The sequence below is a fragment of the Triturus cristatus genome, chromosome 7 (assembly GCF_964204655.1).
Source record: "Triturus cristatus chromosome 7, aTriCri1.1, whole genome shotgun sequence".
NCBI lineage: Eukaryota > Metazoa > Chordata > Amphibia > Caudata > Salamandridae > Triturus > Triturus cristatus.
In genome coordinates this window covers 1,065,317,441-1,065,335,326 of record NC_140590.1, presented here as the reverse complement: position 1 = coordinate 1,065,335,326, position 17,886 = coordinate 1,065,317,441, and the positions used below count along the sequence as shown (strand labels likewise).

At 41.8% G+C, this 17,886-nt stretch overlaps 1 protein-coding gene across 1 annotated transcript in view; it reads left to right on the top strand.

The window, feature by feature from the left end:
- NDFIP1 (Nedd4 family interacting protein 1) overlaps window positions 1–17,886 on the top strand; it is a 176,799-nt gene that overhangs the window by 115,187 nt on the left and 43,726 nt on the right. The window contains exons 5-6 of the mRNA XM_085618141.1: window positions 4,365–4,489; window positions 6,405–6,471. Coding sequence (XP_085474267.1) covers window positions 4,365–4,489; window positions 6,405–6,471 — 192 coding nt within the window. The remainder of the gene's footprint in view (window positions 1–4,364; window positions 4,490–6,404; window positions 6,472–17,886) is intronic.

Here is a 17,886-nt window from a genome sequence, read left to right as displayed (position 1 = left end):
CGGATTGCTGCTTGCTTAGAATCATACTTTCTGGGTCACAATGGAATTCCTGGGAAAACCTCCGATCATCTGCCCAGTCAAGAACACCATCTACATCTAAGGGTACTGCAACAGGAAATTCTCGTCCTCTCTTCTCATAGGAGCAATAGAGAAAGTACCTAACTTCCACAGAATATGTGTGGGTCTTTGTTGTGAAGAAAACTGGAGAATAGAGTTCTGTTTTGGACCTCCAAGAATTCAACAAGCTTTTGGAAAGCAATCTTTTCAAATGTTCACATTGGAAGATGTCTTTCTGTTGCATCGGGAAGGGGTCCCTTACCTCAGTGGGCCTACAGTACTCTTTGTTCAGATCTCTATACACCCTTAACAAAGGCAAAACCTAAAATTCTCAGTGATGGGATAGCACTACAAATCTAGAGCCCTCCATTTCAGCCTAAAATCCTCTCCCCGGGTATTCAAAAAGTGCTTAGTCCCATGGCAACCTTCCTACACAGACCAGTTCACCAGATTTGCCTGTATTTGGATGACTGACTTGAAAATCATGTGCTTCAAAAAAGACATTGGAGTTAATGTAAACGTCCCGCATAATCCACCCAAGAAGAAATTTTACAAGCAACTGAAGGAGCTGGAGTTAGGAAAGACTGATGCTGCTGAATAAGAGAGAAAATCCCTAAGAGCTAGGTAAATGGAAGGTTCTGTTCAGGGTACTTCCTGATAAAAGAAGAAATATGCAGTATGGAGGGACATCTTGCTTTTTGGCTATCTAAACACAGTGCTTGAGAAACCACCCTTCCCAATGGTAACCATGCAGTACCTCATGTCCATTCTTCAGTAGGGAGAGTACCTGAGATTCAACAACTTTCACGACTATTCTTTTGTGGCCTATTATTCCAAGGTTTCACGAATGGTCACTATTTGTTATAGCTTTTGGCAGACCCAATGGTGCTTCTGTTTAGGCAAAAATGTGCACTCAATACTCCAGCTGTGGCCTATCTCAAATGACAGCAACATCACTTTTTCACACATTTGAAACTAGGCCCTGAAATCAAGATCAAGCAAAGAAGAATGAGCCAGCAGTGATGCAGCGTTGAACCTCTTCCGTGAAATAGGCTTGTGTCCGAATGATGAGAACCTATTTTGCTCATAAAACTACATTTTTTGTGGTTGTTGGAGCACCTGCTAAACCAAAACCTGGAGCAAGGAAGAGGACGTTTTTTGCTATGGCAAAACATTCATAGCTACATACAACTGCACCATTAGATTATGAAAGTCTCAAAATGGTTGATTCCTTTACGTTCCCTTCATCCGTTCCCTTCATCCCATGCTGTTGTCTTTGTATGAGGTGCTGACAAACAATGGAGAGAAGTAGACACAGATTCACAGTGATGGATTACATCGAAAGTCACTTTTGTTTGTTCCCATCTGTAGCAACTCCATGGATTCAGTGCACACACAACCATATCATTTCCCTATTGAGAAATTCTGTTGCTGGCTCTGTCCTTTTCCTACCAGGTAGTGGATATCAATCATTCAATCAATCAGTCAGTAGGTTTGTAGAGCGCTTCTTGTCACCTGCAGGGGTATCCAGTCGCTGGCAGGGTCCAGTTGATTAGCTGAATCGCCAGTTCTTCAGGGACTTTCAGAACTCTAAAAGAGATGGAGGGGTTCGTAGATGAGAGTAGCTCGTTCCATGTCTTTGCTGCTAGATACGAGAATGAGTGACCTCTGTATCTGCTACGTCGAATGCGGTGGGTGAGATTTAGAGAAAGGGACGGAGAGCTGTCTGATGGTCTGATGGAAGTTCAGGCGGTGGTTCAAGTAGTTGTGTCTGCAGTTGTCTGGCCTTGTATTCATGGGTCGGGAGCTTGAACTGGCATCTTTTCTGTACAGGGACCCAGCGTAGTTTCCGGAGGTAGGGGGTGATGTGGGTTTGTCTACGGAGATCCAGGACAAGTCTTGCTGCGGCGCTCAGTATGGTCTGTAGTCGATGGAGGGGAACAGCAATCCCTGCTTAGAGAGCGTTGCTGTAGTCCAGCCAGCTGGAATTGAGGACCTGGGTGATGGTGCGTCTTGAGCTTAGGGATAGCCATTTGAATATCTTACGAAGCATGCAGAGGAATGATGATGATGATGATGATGATGATGGAGGAGGAGACGGAATTGACCTGTGTCGTTTTGGTTAGCTTGTTTTTCCAGAATGATACCTAGGTTCCTACAGTTGTAAGTGGGGTAGGAGTAGGTCTTAGCTCTGAGGGTCACCAGGATGCGTCCCATGGGGAGCTTTTGTTTCCGAAAATAAAATCAGTACCCCTGTCTTGCTTCAGGCAGTTGTCCTTCATCCAGTTGGCGACGCCTAACATTCAGTTGTGGAAGTTGGTGTTGGTAGTTTCTTCTGAGAGGTAGAGGATCAGTTTGTGTTGTCGGTGTAGAATATGATGTTGAGTCTGTGGATTTTGGCAATGCTGGCAAGAGTTGTCATATAAGTGTTGAAGAGGGTGAGGCTGCAGTGTGTTAGGGTTTTGGTAAAGCCTGCAGCATGTATTATACCATACCTTTATGAAGTACTGCTGCCTCAGTGCAGCCCAGAAAGTATTCTAAAGTGGGATAGGTGGTGCCTTGAAACCTTTTCAGGTACAGTAAAACTCTTTCCATTTGTTGACTGCTTGCTAGACTGAGTAAAGCATGTTAAGTAAGTAAGAGACACTTATAAAGAACAAACGTTCACCTTGCAAGTATCTTGGCACTATAGCAACCATGCCGGATCCTTAAACACTGTACAACCTTACTTCTGCGTCAACTTTCCTGGTCTGACCTGACTAAAGTCTTTAGTCCTTTTTCGGAAAGAGCCAGGTCTTTAACCTTTCCCTAAAGCAAATTAAATTTGCACTGGCTCTAAGAGAAGCTGGAAGCTTGTTCTACAGTTGGGCTGCTGTTATTTGAAAGGTCCTTCCGCCTGACCTCACTTTCCTGAATTTCGGGGGCGAGACCAAATTAGCCGAGGAGGACTCTGTTCCTCTGTGGTTTGTACTGTCTGAATTTCCTTTGCAGCAGCACTGGTCCTGTTCGGTTTACTGCCTTCTAGACCATGCACATTGCTTTAAAAAAACTTCTTTTTTTTTTTTTACTGGAAGCCAATGTAGCTCTCAGGGAGCTCGAGGAAGAGTCCTATCTTGATTTATTCAGTGCAAGTTTTGCTGCTGCTGTTTGTACTTTATATATCCTCTTAGTTAGTCTGGTGCTTCCAGTAAAAGAGCATTGCAATAGTCGATTCTATTCAATACGGTACATTGAACTGCTAACTTTCTAGCTGGCAGAGGAAGTAATCCTAAAATTTCGTAGCAGTCCGAAACATGTGGCTGCCGTTTTATTAATATGTGGTTCCATGGATAGCTTCTCCTTCATGTACACTCCCAGGTTTCGCACAGCCTGCTATATTTTAAGATTGTCTGTGCTGATCCATGGCTTAAAGTCCACCTGGAGTGAGTATGGCTCTTTTGAGATTTCAGTATTTCTTCCATTACATTTTTATGAATTCTTTTCCAGCCAACTAGCCATTTCCTTTAAGCAAGTGTGAAGCCCTTCTACAAAGGTATAGCTATTTTTAATCCATAGACTGGATTAGCTGTGTATCATCTGCATAGTTTAAAAAAGAGATCTTGTAAAATCTACTAAGGGTCAGAAGTGATCATAGGTATATATTGAAGAAGGTACGGCTTAGTGCTGATCCCTGAGGTACCCCTTGTTCTGTTATTTTGAACTCTAAGCGGAAAGGAGGGAAGAGTTCGCTTGGGTCCTGTCTGACAGATGGGATTTAATCTATAAAAAAACTATATGTGAATCTATAAAAAAACAGTGTTTGTGAAGTTACATAACCTGTAACCACACTTATTTTGTGCTGATGTCTTTAATAGATTAACATGCCATACACCCTTCTTCCCTTGAGCCTCGTCTGCCTAATCCTTACACACGGGTGCTTAGAAATATGGTGTACGGGGCCTCTGAGGGAAATGGAATTCAACACACATTCATCTCATTAACTGAAATATGAAAATTAATTATTACGTGAATGTGTTGTGAAATAGACATTGTTGTATTAAAATGAAAGCATTATATTGTAGCATGTGTATGGCAATTACTATTCCTATGTGGGTACTGAATGTTGTTTAATGCTATTTCTAATGCTGCTGGTGGCTCCCAGCCTGACCATGGGTAATGTTTCAAGCGTGTAAATCTATGAAGAACTGTAGTTACAGGTCATTATTATTTTCTTCTTGTATTTCTTTTTGCAACTGAGATAGACTCAAATTGACATATACCAGAGAATAATTTTATCAGCAGCAAATGTGTATTTTTTTTATTCTCAGTGGCATTCCTCTTCAACTGGATTGGGTTTTTCCTCTCCTTCTGTCTCACCACCTCAGCTGCTGGACGATATGGGGCAATATCTGGATTTGGCCTCTCACTCATCAAGTGGATTCTGATTGTTAGAGTAAGTTGCTCAAATAAAGTTTTCCTATTGGGGGAGATTGGCCTCGTGCTCATCAAGTGTGATAAAGGACAGATAAGGCTGTTGAAGTCCGCATTCACCCGGTAAAGGCTGATATTGGTTGTCAGAGGTATTTGCATCTATCAGAGGGAACAAGCCTCACCCCATATTATCAGGGGCTCTACTTCCAGTCCAGAAATTTTCTCTCTCAATTAATTGCTCTCGGGTGTATTGGTCTAATTAATTCAGTCAATACAATCCAAGACTGCTACAATACCCAGGAGGCATCAATTTGCCATGTGAAAAACCAGTGCTAGAAATAGGGCTCTGATGACATTGAGTGAGGTACCCACCTCAGCATCCATCCACTGCCTGATTCATTCTCGAGATTGGTAGCTACTCCTTGAGCAGTTGCTTGTGTCACATGAGGTACACACACATGCTCCACGGAAAAAATGCTCCCTTGCGAGAGACAACTCGCAGGTTATAAAACTTTTTGAAATTTTTTTTTTTATGATTACGACGGAGTTCTATTACCTCTTTTAATCCATGTCAGATCAACTTCATAGTTCACCTCTACAGCCAGACTTGCTATGGGACATTTCCAGCCAACTACTTCTTTGTTAGTAATCCATGTGTTCTTTAAAGTACCTGTATTAAGATCTTTGACAAAAAGCAAACGGACCTTTGACTACTGAAGAGATTGAAGCTCCTCCTGAATCCTGTATGGGCCTCAAAACTGTTCATGTGGCAGACATGCTTTTGTCTGATTTCTTTAAAACTTTATTGTTGGTTACAAAATTATTTGCATTACTTGTGTGCAGAAACAGTTGTAGTTTAAAAGCTTCCTTTCACAGTTCTTGGACACTCATTCTTCACTAAAATTCTGGCATTTAAATAAAATAAAAGGAAAGGGAGTAGCAATAATTAACATTCAATAGATAAAGCAAGAAACAACCCTAGACAACACAGAGTAGTCATGAAAAAATAATTATAGAATTGATACATTCTGCCAACCATTGCTATTGTATCATTCTGGTTAGCTTTTCCATTTTCATTGGAAGTCATTTCAGCACTTCTCCTTTCATATGCAGTTGTTTGAGTTTGACTAAGATGTACAGTGCCATTAAGATCACATCTTAAAGGGAAGTATTGACAAGCAAGATAAAGGTACAGTTGTAAAAAATATATGCAGGTCTACACTTTGATTATAGAGTAGCCTTTGGATCTACTGTTCATAAAGTGGTAGCGGCTCTCGTCAATTTGCACTTCAGTACTAGATTACTTAAAACCCGATTAGTGTACAATGTTGGGTCAGGTCAGCAAAGACAAAATAGTTGGTGCGGTGGTTGTTAATTTCCATTGGGCATGTAAATATAATGTGGTAGGTCACCATGGGGCATAAACTAAGGAACAGTCTTTCTTATTTGAAACTATACATAATCAAGTAGCTTATACTTAAGTATTAACTGACTTGTTATGAAGGCCTTAAAAACCGCTAGTTTTTGCAATCTGTACCATGTCTCACTTGCCTCCAGACATTCTTTGGCACTCTCTAAATATTTTATCCACAGATTGATGCAGTTCTCCTGATATTTGGCCAATATCTTGTCAAATATTTGATTTTGGAAGAAACTTCTTTAATTCATGTGCATCATTCATCCATTCTATCGCACATGTTAAAAAAAAAAAAAGAAGCCATGTTTGCCAGTCGTGCCTTAATAAACACTCCTTTGAATGATTTCCACCTGGTCATTGATTTTCCTATAAAAACATGGAGCAGTGTATTTCATTGTCTAGGACTTTTCAAATGAGCTGAACAACCCTTGAAACCTTACCATGTACAAATCCAAAATGTATATTGCTTTCACTATTTTGGATGTTTTAATATTTAAACTTTTTGTGTCTTGCCTTTTAGTTTTCCACCTATTTCCCTGGATATTTCGATGGCCAGTACTGGCTCTGGTGGGTCTTCCTTGTGTTAGGTAAGTACTTTTAAATTAAAACAATTTATACATGGGCTCTAAAATGCATAGAAACACATTTTACAATAATGTATTGTGTTCAGGATCTGTGCTTCACTCCCAGGCTCCCAGGCTTCTGTTTATGTAGACCCCTACGCAAGCTGAACCTTTTGCTAAAACCCCCATCCTGTGAGTTCAGCCATTATTCGGACTTAATTCCCTGTTTAGAGTTGAGGTTTTAAGCTCAAAGGTAACAATCTAGGAAGATACAGGAGATTTATCAACTAGTAATGTAATAAACACACCTCCAAATAAAGAGAAGAAGAAAACCATATTCGTACAGGAAACGCTAAAGTAACAGGAAAGCTGCTCACAGTTGGGCAACCCTGAGAAATGGAAGTCTGAGTTTTTTAGTTGACGTGCCTATTGCGTGAAAAGAGCCCATGAGAAAGTCCCAAAAATATTGCTGTGCCTTATTTCTCGAACATACTGATTGACCCAGTATTAGGTAGATGAAGACCCACCTTTAACCAGACAGGGACAATTAGTCTTCAGGGCCTGCTAATTGAAGCAAAGTTTCGGGCCATTGGCACTGGTTGCAGTAAGTAAGATAGGACACACACACTCATCTTTGCAGTAGCCCTGTCCACCTCTCCCAAACCACACCAGTGCACATCCTCACATGTTGCCCTTGAGAAAACCTATTACATTTTTTAAATCGCTTCTTGATATGTCTTAGGCCACGATAATATGTGCAGTTTGGTATTTCGGGTCTCGTAATTCAGTAGTGATTTGAAATTGTTGAAACTTTTATCTGGATATTCTGCCATTTGCATTTCTCTTACTTCTCAACCTTCGTTGTTGAAAATGTTGTCCTAACTGATACAGTCAAGAAGCAAATGTAGAAGCATTAAGGCTTCAGTATTTAACGGAACAAATAAGAATGTGTTAGTTACCGTTTCTGCATGTTTGTTCCAGACCTTTGGAATAGAAAAGCATAAGTGTGGACTTTCTCATAAAACATACATTTCTCATGGAAGGTAGCTAAAAAATGTCATGTGTAAGACCGATGACAGAATAAATCTGTTTTTGTAAGCTGTTATTTTATTAATGTCTGCTAGATTGTCTTCGCAAAAGTATATCACGTTGTTTGTTTATTGGCCCTGCGATGTTAAAATGGTAGCTTTAAGCTGTTAGAAAATAAACAAGCATTGGCACACTAACCGGTATGGCTTAGACTAGTGGCCTCTCAGCTTTGTCAGTGTTTGTTTTATCATGACTTTTTGTAGATTTTAGTGTTGGAAGAGCTGCCAAGACTTTGCCAATATGGAAAAAAATGACTAAAAGCAGAAATATGTTTTTAATCTCAAAACACACATTGCCATAGTAATCCTTGGAACTGATTTGGGGGGTGGGGGGCAACTTTTTGCAGATGTGGTCATTGTAAGAGGTCAAAATGCTGTCATGCAAAGTGAAGCTAGCCAGTGGCAGAGGGGGATGGTGCTAACCTATCGCCCCATACTGTGTGCTGGGGTGGATGGAAGAAAAAAGTGAATGACACAACAACAGAGTAATAAATAGAGTGTGCTGACTAAAAGCCGTTACATTTAAGCATGTTATGTATATAATTTTTGTAACATCAAATGTTCTTGGCTAACACAAGACCTGAAAACATGAACTGAATACATTTGAAAAGAAAGCTGATAAACAAGGAGCTCAGCTTCAATGTTAGGAGGGTATTCTGCCATAGACTAACTTTTGCTGCAGTTGAAATAATTGTAAAAAACAAATTAAATCCCAGTACCTAACAAAATAGTATTGCCTTTGTGGAAGAATCCACTTTTTCTGCTGTGCAATGAAAGCGTTATTTAGGAAGTGTACAAAGTTTCCAAATTTCAACATGATGGATGATGCGTGTGTTTTTTTCCCCAGCCTTGTTACTTACCTCTTACTTATTGCTCTTGCAGTAAGGCATTAACCTTTTCCATTAGCCACCACGTGTCTGACACAATCAGAAATGCAAACCTGGGCAAATCTTTTATTTTATTGTTTATTATTTTCTTAAATTCATATTACAACCATAAATACACGCAGCAGAATTTTAAAAAGAAGCATTATATTCCTAATGTTAGTGTCAATTCTGTATAATACAATGGCAGATAAGCTTAGCAGCATGGAATTTCATTATACCTCATATAAATTTAAATTAGCAGCATCGGTTAATAAGACCATATAGATCCTCCTTTCACAGAGTACAAATGCGTCCGAAAAGGTTTTCAATGCTTAAAGGGTTTAAGCTTGCATAAAAGCACCATAACCCATCCCCAAACACTATCATATCCCTCCAGCTTTAACCCCCTATCCCCTTCATCCAATTAGTGATCGGCCCCCCAGATCCTACGACCCAAACTTATTTTTCTAGTCCCTTTAAGATCATACAAAGAAACGTCCATGTTATAGATTACCAGCAGCCTGGATTTCCACTCTGCAAAGGTAGGGGGTTGATCCGGCTTAACCCTTTAGATGTAATGCATAAACAGGCAATTGACATAGCCAAAAATATAAAATACGCTCCCCTCCGCTCCAATTCTTTGTTACATGTATCATCATTAACCCCCAAGATCAACAGCACGGGGTTATTTGAAACATTGTACCTACAACTACTTTGAAAAACCTCAATCTCCCCTAAAAAAATATCCAGTTTGGGGCCTAGAAAGAAAATATGAAGACTATTAGCCAATTGCACCCCACACCTATTACGTTTCCCTCTGCGACTACATCCCCATTTTGCAACTTTTGCAGGTGTATAGTATAAGTTGAAAGCTGTCACAAAGTGTTGATTTTCAAACTAGAAGTTAGAAAATTCTTGTTCCCGAGCTCTAATGATTTGTAAATGTAAGGCCCCTCCATCCATAATGTTATCTCCCAGTTGCGATGTTGTCCCTCCAGATCATCCGGTACTTCCTGTAGCAGTAACTGATATATTGAGCCAATCTTAGCTTTTTTTTTTATAGCTTCCACCAGAGGGATCTGAGATGCCACATTCGAATCCCTCATAGTTTTGAGGAGAAAGTCCAGGAGTAGTAGGTACTTAAATAAATCAACCCACCCTGGCCAGGCCAAATTGTTCTTGCAATCCAGCAAAGGAGAAGAGTTGTCTATTTATATACAAATTCCACAAGGATGTCTCACCTCTCCGTACCCTAGATGTTACTTGATCTTGAAACACTACTAGTAGGATTGTTGAAGCCACCCTAGGAGTGTATATGGTTACCTTGGGGATACCGATTACCCGTTTAACCTGTAGCCAAACCTTGTATGCCAACTTTAGGACCTTAAATCTAGTCTTTTTATAATAACTAGGTTCAATATTTTTCGCTTAAATCTTTTGCTTCATGCCCCAAAATCAGTCCATAAATAGAAGGGGTCTCTGCAGGATTCGTCCCTCCCGGGTTATTATTGAGTAAAATACCCAAATATCATACCATACAAGCCCAGTAATAATAAATAAAACTGGGAACTGACCACCCCCTCCCACCCCCGCATCCTGGGCAAAATCATCCCTTTACATTTGATAATGCCCAATAGCGGAGTCAGATTCCATTCTACTATCCTGTACACAGTGGCTGTAAGTCTTACCCTGAGATATACTGTTTCTGAGACCGCCCGGGGATCATCCAATCAAATTCCCTCTTTGCAAATAATTTGTGTTTTGCTTTCATTTAGCTTGTAGCTGGAATATGTCCCAAACTGCCTAGCTAAAGCGTCCACCTCAGGAAGTGCCAAGTCGTGAGAACCGCTATATCGTCTACATAAGCCAGGTTCCTGTATTCAACTTGATTAACAATCACAGGTTTAATAAAAGCACTGTTCTCTAGTTTTCCCAAAAAAGTGATTTATATAAAGAGGAAATAAAAGTGGGGAACATGGGCACCCCTGTCTAGTGCCCCTTGGAATGGTAATGCATTCAGATAATTCCAATCCCAATATCCGAATAACAGCCTTAAGTGTTTTATACAGAGCCTTAATTACCTGAATACATTTATCCCCAAACACCTTCCACTATAGAACCATCCACAAGAACTGGCAAGATACCCAGTCAAACTCCTTCTCGGCGTCTAATAAGGCTAAGACCAAGTGGCGACTCTGAGGCTTGGTCGATATCAAATAACGTGATAACCTTCTGAACATGATCAACTCTACTTTATCCTGGTATGAAGCCATGTTGATGAGGTAAAACTAAGGTTGCAATGACTTTATCTGGTCTATTGGCTAGCACCTTTGCATAAATTGTGCCATCACAATTGATCAGGGAGATTGGTCTATACGATCCTGGTAGCAGGTTCCCCTTTTTTAAAGATCTTTAATGCCCTCACACACCTTTTTAGGGGTGTCATGCTTCATCATCGGGCGCTCCTCATCGGACCGGCGCTGCAATATCCAACGGGCCTGGTGGCCACTTTGGCGGAGTTCTTTTGATCTGTGAGGAGCCGTATGTGAAGTATATTCTTGTGGACAATCAATACTATGTGTAATGGTAACGTGACTAAGTGATGTTAAAAAAGATTTCCAGGTCTGTAAAGTGAATTTATTCAGTAATAGAACTGGGTCTTGGGTAAAAACAGTGGTGCCAACAACAGGACTTAAGGTACCCAGGTGGTGATTCAAATGTCTTAGGTCAACATGTTTCGTGTCAATGAAAGCTCCAAAGATGAGCGACACTTCTTCAGGACCTCGGGTGAGTAGTAACGAAAACCACTGGAGGACGTCACTAGGGGAAACCTCCTTAATAGGAGGATATCATGGATTCACAGGTAGATTACTGTGAAGGGCAAAACCCAACCTTTCCACCTGTGTAATTGGGAAACAAAAGATGGGGGGGGGGGGCGGAAAGGGGAAAGCGACTTGAGCTAATAGGCTGAAAAAAACTAGGAGTCTAAAAGAAGTATAAAGACATAGATTCATCAGCTAATACTCCCAAATATATCACAATCATATATTGAATAAAGCAACCCTTAAAACAGAAAGAATTCTGAAAATGGGAGGCTATAAATAAAAATGGTATAAAAAAACCATAGTGTTAAAAGACTATTGTAAGTCAAAACAAACACATAAACCAGCATACCAATGACCAAACGCCAATACGTACTTTAAAGACCCCTATCAACACGTGACCACTACACACCAGCAGGGGTAGGTCTTACCTTAGTGTTGCAGAAGGTAATGCCACATGGGGGAGAGGGAACAGTCGGCCCAATAATTTATTCAGGATGCCAACTGCAGGAGTATGAGGAGGAAAGAGGAAAAGAAACAATTTAGTAGAAGGTGTACCACAATAGACCCGTATCCAAGGGATCGGTCAGCGGTTGATTGGACTATGTAAGTGGGGAAAACGCCTATCGGTCTGAGTGTATTCAAAATAAGGGGCAATGAATGACCCAAAAAGGATAGGAACGGACTTGATACTAGTACCGCAACTATAGCAGACCGATAGGTCTCATAACAAGTGAATTGCGTCTACCAGTGGGTGGAAGGATTTGCCATCAGCTGCCCCACTGGCATTCCGTAACACGGAACAGGTGGATTTTGCAGATTGTCCTAAGGTGCAACTTCCTCCCCTTCGAGACTACCCCTCCCTCCATGCTGACTTGCGAAAGGTTGACGGAGGATCACCTATCTTTTGGCCAAATGGGCCAGACGCTCCCTTTCATCTGAGTTGTTCTGGACATGGTGCAGTTTTGGGCCTATTCTCTCGAATGGTGAGCCAAGATATTCAGGCTATGATACAGATGTTTTTAGCCTCTATCCTGGGTTTTGGTGAGACGGACTCTTAGGCTTCTGGACCTCATGGCCTCCAGATTGGGACACATGCCAGTTGACATACACTGACCCTGCAGTGGGACCTCAAATTCCGGTGGGTGCAGCATATGGGAGAACTGTGTTTGGATCAGTGGCAGACCCTTCTCCGTTCCCCAAGGAGATCTCACAGTAGTGACAGATGTGTCACTTCTGGGATGGGGCGGCTATCTGGGAGAGATGGAGATCAAAGAATTCTGGCCTCCGGCGGAATTCGGACTCCACATCAATCGGAGCTCCGAGCAATCCAATTGGCATGGAGAGCCTTCCTACCCTCCATCCAAGAAAGGCTGGTGCTGGTTCACAGACAACAACACCGCTGTGTGGTACTGCAACAAACAGGGCAGTGTGGGGTCGTGTACCCATTGTCAGGGGGCCCTACGTCTCTGGACATGGCTGGAACAGCAGATCATATACCTGGTGCTTCAACATCTGGCAGGTTCTCTGATCGCCAGATTGGACAAACTTGGTCGAAGATGCCTACCGGATCACAAATGGCATCTCCATCCGGAGATGGTGCAAGGTCTCCTTCAGCAGTGGGGCGAGCCTTGGTTAGGTTTGTTCGCCACTGACGATAATACGCAATGTCAATCAGCAGTTCTGCATGCTGGTGTATCAGAGGCAGCTCTCGCTCAGAGGCACTTTTCATCTCGGGTCGAGCGCATGCCTCCTGTACACCTTTTCTGCCCATACCACTCCTGCCCAGAGTTCTCAAGAATATCAGGAACGACCGGGCCAGAGGTATCCTTGTGGCGCCAGGTTGGGCAGTGAGAATTTGGTACCCCGAGCTGTTGAGCATGGCTGTCGGTCCTTCGATCAGGCTGCCCCTTTGAGTGGATCTTCTATCGCAGCAGCAGGGGAGGGTTCTCCACCTAAACTTCTCAACGATCTGCCTTTTTGCACGGAGATTGAGCCGCGACTGTTGACCGCTTTCGACCTTTCACCCAAAGTCTGTGGTGGTATCTTGGCAGTCAGGCGTTCCTCCACCAAGACAGTTTGCGCCTGCTGTTGGATAAAATATGTTGCATGGTGTACAGAGAGATAAATTGATCCCTTGTCTGCCCCCCTTTCTCAGGTTCTCCTATTTATCCTCTCTCCTTCATATCGGCTTTTCTGCGGTTGCCTGATCAGCCACCCCTTTTCAAATATTCTATTATAAATTGGTTTGTAAAAGTTTTACATTTCTTTTCCACAATCTCCCTTTGTTATGCATCTGTGGGACCTCAATCTCGTCCTCACTTTCCTTATGTGCACTCCGTTTGAGCCTCCGCACAATTGTCCACTCAGGCTTCTTACCATCAAGACGCCCTTTTTGGTTGTAGTAACATCACACAAATGGTCAGTGCAGTTCACTCCTTGTCATCCAAGCCTCCTTATCTTAACATCTACCCAGACAAACTGATGCTTAGTACGATAGCTTTCTGTCTTCTAAAAGGGGTCACTCCATTTCACGTAGGCCAACCAGTCACTTTGCCTAATTTTTATGCTCCATCTCCCCTTCTGAAGAAGAGGGGTGACTTCACCGTCTGGACCCAAAAAGAGCATTCTCATTCTACCTTGATTGCACACGAGAGTTCAGGGTGGACGACCAACTCTTCATGGGTTATGTCGGAGCAAAGATGGATCGTACTCTATCAAAATCTGCTACTCATTGGATAAAAAGCAGCCCCATGAGGGTTTGTGTGCTCATTCCACCAGAGCTAAAGCTGCAACAACTGTGTTAGCTCATGGCATTCCAGTCCTGCACACATACCAGGCAGCAACGTGGGCTTCTCTGCACACATTTACCAAATGCTACTGTCTGAACAGTCTGGTCCAGAGGGACGGGCACTTTGCCCGTTCAGTCCTGCGTGTGAAAATGGTCCACAGATCCACCTCTGGGAAGGTATTGCTTGGGTATCTATTCTAAGGCATCTGCAGCTATAAGTCTCGGTAACGCCTTATCTGATAGATTCTATCTAGCCGCAGAGGCCTTACCGACCCATCCATCCTCACACTGCAAACTAATTTCTAGGGACAGGGCTTTCCCCATTTAGGGCCTTAGTTTTCAGTGGTCAGTGTACTTTGTGGCTCCACGCCTCTGGCGTTAGAAGTTGCAAAAAGTAACTGACTACGCACATCTGGGTGGAGCCTATATAAGCACTGCGAACAGGACTTTCGGTGTGGATGATGCCATGTGGAGCCGAACGACACCACCTACCGGCACGCAGGGGTACTTAAGGAAATATTTCTAGATCCAGTCTGACGCCTGGGGGTAATTCTAAGGTGAGGAATCTGGGGCAAGATAATCTCCACCAGATAGGCGTTACCGAAGGTAAGTAACTTGTTCTTTAAGGTTTTCATTACTTAGTTCCATCCCTTCACTCAGTCTTTTCAAAGGCTAAATCCAATGTTCCAAGACAGTAGGCACTATTTGGTTTTGCAGCATTGGCAAAGTATTCAAATGTATGATTAGGCTGTACCATGGTTATCAGAGGTTCAGTGGTAAAATCAACAAACGTAGGTGCATGGACATGCTAGATATGTTGTGCTCCATTTCAAAGCTCCACATTTTGAAAGTAGCCAAGCAGTTAAATTAGGCAAAATGTTAAGCCACGGAGTGATTAATTTGGCCATGATCACCCCAAAACTAACAAGGATTTCCTTAATGCCGGACCAATGTTATGTACGGACTACAGACTTTAAAAAAATTAATTTGTTTTGGCATTCTTATGGTCATGGGGGCAGGACAATATTTTACAATTGTACAAAATGTCATTGAGTTAAATTCTGCATCCCTTGGTATTCTACCCTTCTGCATTCCATGTTGATGAATGCAGCCTAACACTGCAGTTGATGGTAGTGTTGCATCATCCACAGACCGAAATGAACCAGTATGTTGTGAAATCTCACTGTTATCTGTCATTATCATTTACCAGGGATGTGGTGATTGGGCTACATATTAAATAGTATTATTGTTATTATTGCAAAAAAGGTTTTTCCCTTGTCCTTTCTGTGGTTTTAACTAGTCGGTATAGCCGTAAACAAATGGCTAGAGCTACCACTAAGATAACGGTGTAAGCTGTTGCCTACTGGGCCGTAAAGTAATGGGGGCGCAGATGCACATATACATGAGCAAGTTTCCTAAATGTGGATAGATTGTGTGTGAGGCTCAGAACTTTCACATTCTAATCTGAGCAATCCTTTTCTTTGGGAAGATGTTTTAAAATTTTAAATCTGTTCTATTGCCGTGCTATTGGGGAGGTGGTGAGGTGTAGACACCAGATTCTTAAACCGGTCGCCTACAATATAGTTCCTCATTAGAAAAAATAGTAATTAATGTTTGTAAATCAGTTTCTTTGTTAATCAGGTTATCTGATTCCTGCTTCTTGTTCACAATGCTGGTTCTCCTAGTTTAATTATTTAGTGTTCAGTGAACATTCAACCACTTTCTGAATGGGTTATTGATATAAATTATAAATTAAAAGGTGTTTGGACTAAAGCTCCACTGCTGGAAACATGTTGGGCTTTAAGTTAGCCCCTGCTGTAGGCCCTGTAGGGCTTTCAATAAGAAACGTCCTAGGATTTCACGATAAGTGTACTTGAATTGCTCTCTATATTGAGTTGTGGATCTATTTTCTCTCTAGAAGGTTATTTTGTTTAATGTACATGCTCCGAGTCTTAGTTTCCCCATACACTAGGATTGGCGATTAATGGGCAGATTTGTGTCTGGCAGATATTTTTGGAGGGCACGGGTCTCTGCAAATCCCAAGTAAGCTTAAATGTTTTTAATGGAAGTGCCAACAGCTGTTTTTATTACCTTAATTTCAAGGTGGTATACCCACCGTATGGCTGTTAGTCAGTTTTAACAATATTAAACATGACTGAATACTGACCTCCTATGTAGATCCTTCCCCATTAGTCTCTTCCCCGGTAGCAGGGCTTTGACCCACAAACCTTTTACTTGTTAATCCAAGGCATGGTGGAACAAGAATACCACTTTTCTTATTTGTATTCTTGATTCTTCTTTTATTGCATCCATGATAGCAGCAGGTTTTACTATTCTATGCTATTCCATCTTTCAGCTGTGATTTAGTGTAAAGCATAGCTTGCTTTCCTCTTGACTATAATGAGATTGCATCCAAGTGTTCTTCTCCAAATGAAAGATTATTGTAAATGCAAAATAGCATCATGAGTCAAATGAGGGGCATATTCCATTTGAGGTATCCCACTCCATCCCCAGAACTCAGTTCACCATCTGTAGAAAGAACTGGATTGGGGAACGTCTAACTAGGCAAGAAGAGATTACAGAACCCAACCACTCGCTTACAAATGAAGTAATTGGTGGTTATGCAGCCCGATAACTTAAGTACACCACCATATTTTGACTGTAGCTTGCAAGATACTAAAGAGGCGGGAGGCCATAGTACATAGTAATTAAGTTCAGTAGCCCCCTTCCCCAAAGTTGACGTATTGTAGAGAAAACACAGAAACCTACTTGTTTGAAGACGCACTGTTACTTTATGAGCATTTCGCTGGAGGGTTGGGGGGGGGAGAGAAAAGGCTGGAGGAAAGCAAACCAGCTTCTTCCTATATCTGATGGGTATATGACTGGCATTATCTTGTCCTAGACTTTTCCTTTGCTTTGTACCCTTCCCACATGAGTGACACAGTGGGTGTTACTTCCACCTACAAACACTGGGGTTGCTGGTATATGAAGCCCTTTTAGTGGGCACAACGCATGCCTCTCCCCTGCAACTTTACTTCCACTAATTCATTATTTAGGAGTGTTTTTTATGTTAATGAAGCAAAAGTGTGAGCTTAAAAAGAGAGACTGTGTTCCATTCGGAAAAAGTATCGGTTTCTCATCCACTGTCTTTCTAAATTTAATTTTGCCTGATAGATTTTCTCATTATCAAATGTGAGATTTCGATTGAGACCTCTAGGTGCGTGCAGGACCAAGGGAGCCGATACATGGGACTTTGAGACCGCGAATTGACAATATCAGTTTTAGCCCTGGAACTCTTTTAGTGGTGAATAAAGGAAGCAGAAATTATGAAATGGTTTCCATTAAAAATATCTCCTTACTCAGACAAACATTCGATTTAAGGCACAGGCCCCAAGGGGATTCATTGTACCTGATGAAGATGCTGGAGCTTGGAGTTTTTCTTTTGACCTTAAAATCCCTTTCAATCATCATGGTAATAAAACTTTATTCAACTGGCCATTCAACCGCAAAAACAAAAAATCAATATTAACAACCCTCTACACGGACGCTTGAGCCGACTGGATGGGTTCATTGCTTGGGATCACCCTGTCATAATAGTCACAACAGGACCGCAAACTGATGAGGCCAAAGTTACACCTAGGATCACAACTGAAATGAGTCAAAGTTTCAATCAATGTAAAAGCCTGAGATGGGCTTTTTCGTGATTGGCAAAAATTGCACACCGCTAAGACTTAGTATCCAGTTTCCAGAGACTGGTTCTGTGTGAAATTTTCTTTTGATGGTCTGGTTAGGGGCATTTCTCTAAATTTTCCATTGAATTACCGGTTTCCATACATGATCATCGAGCTAAAACAGGCTGACAAAAGAATGTT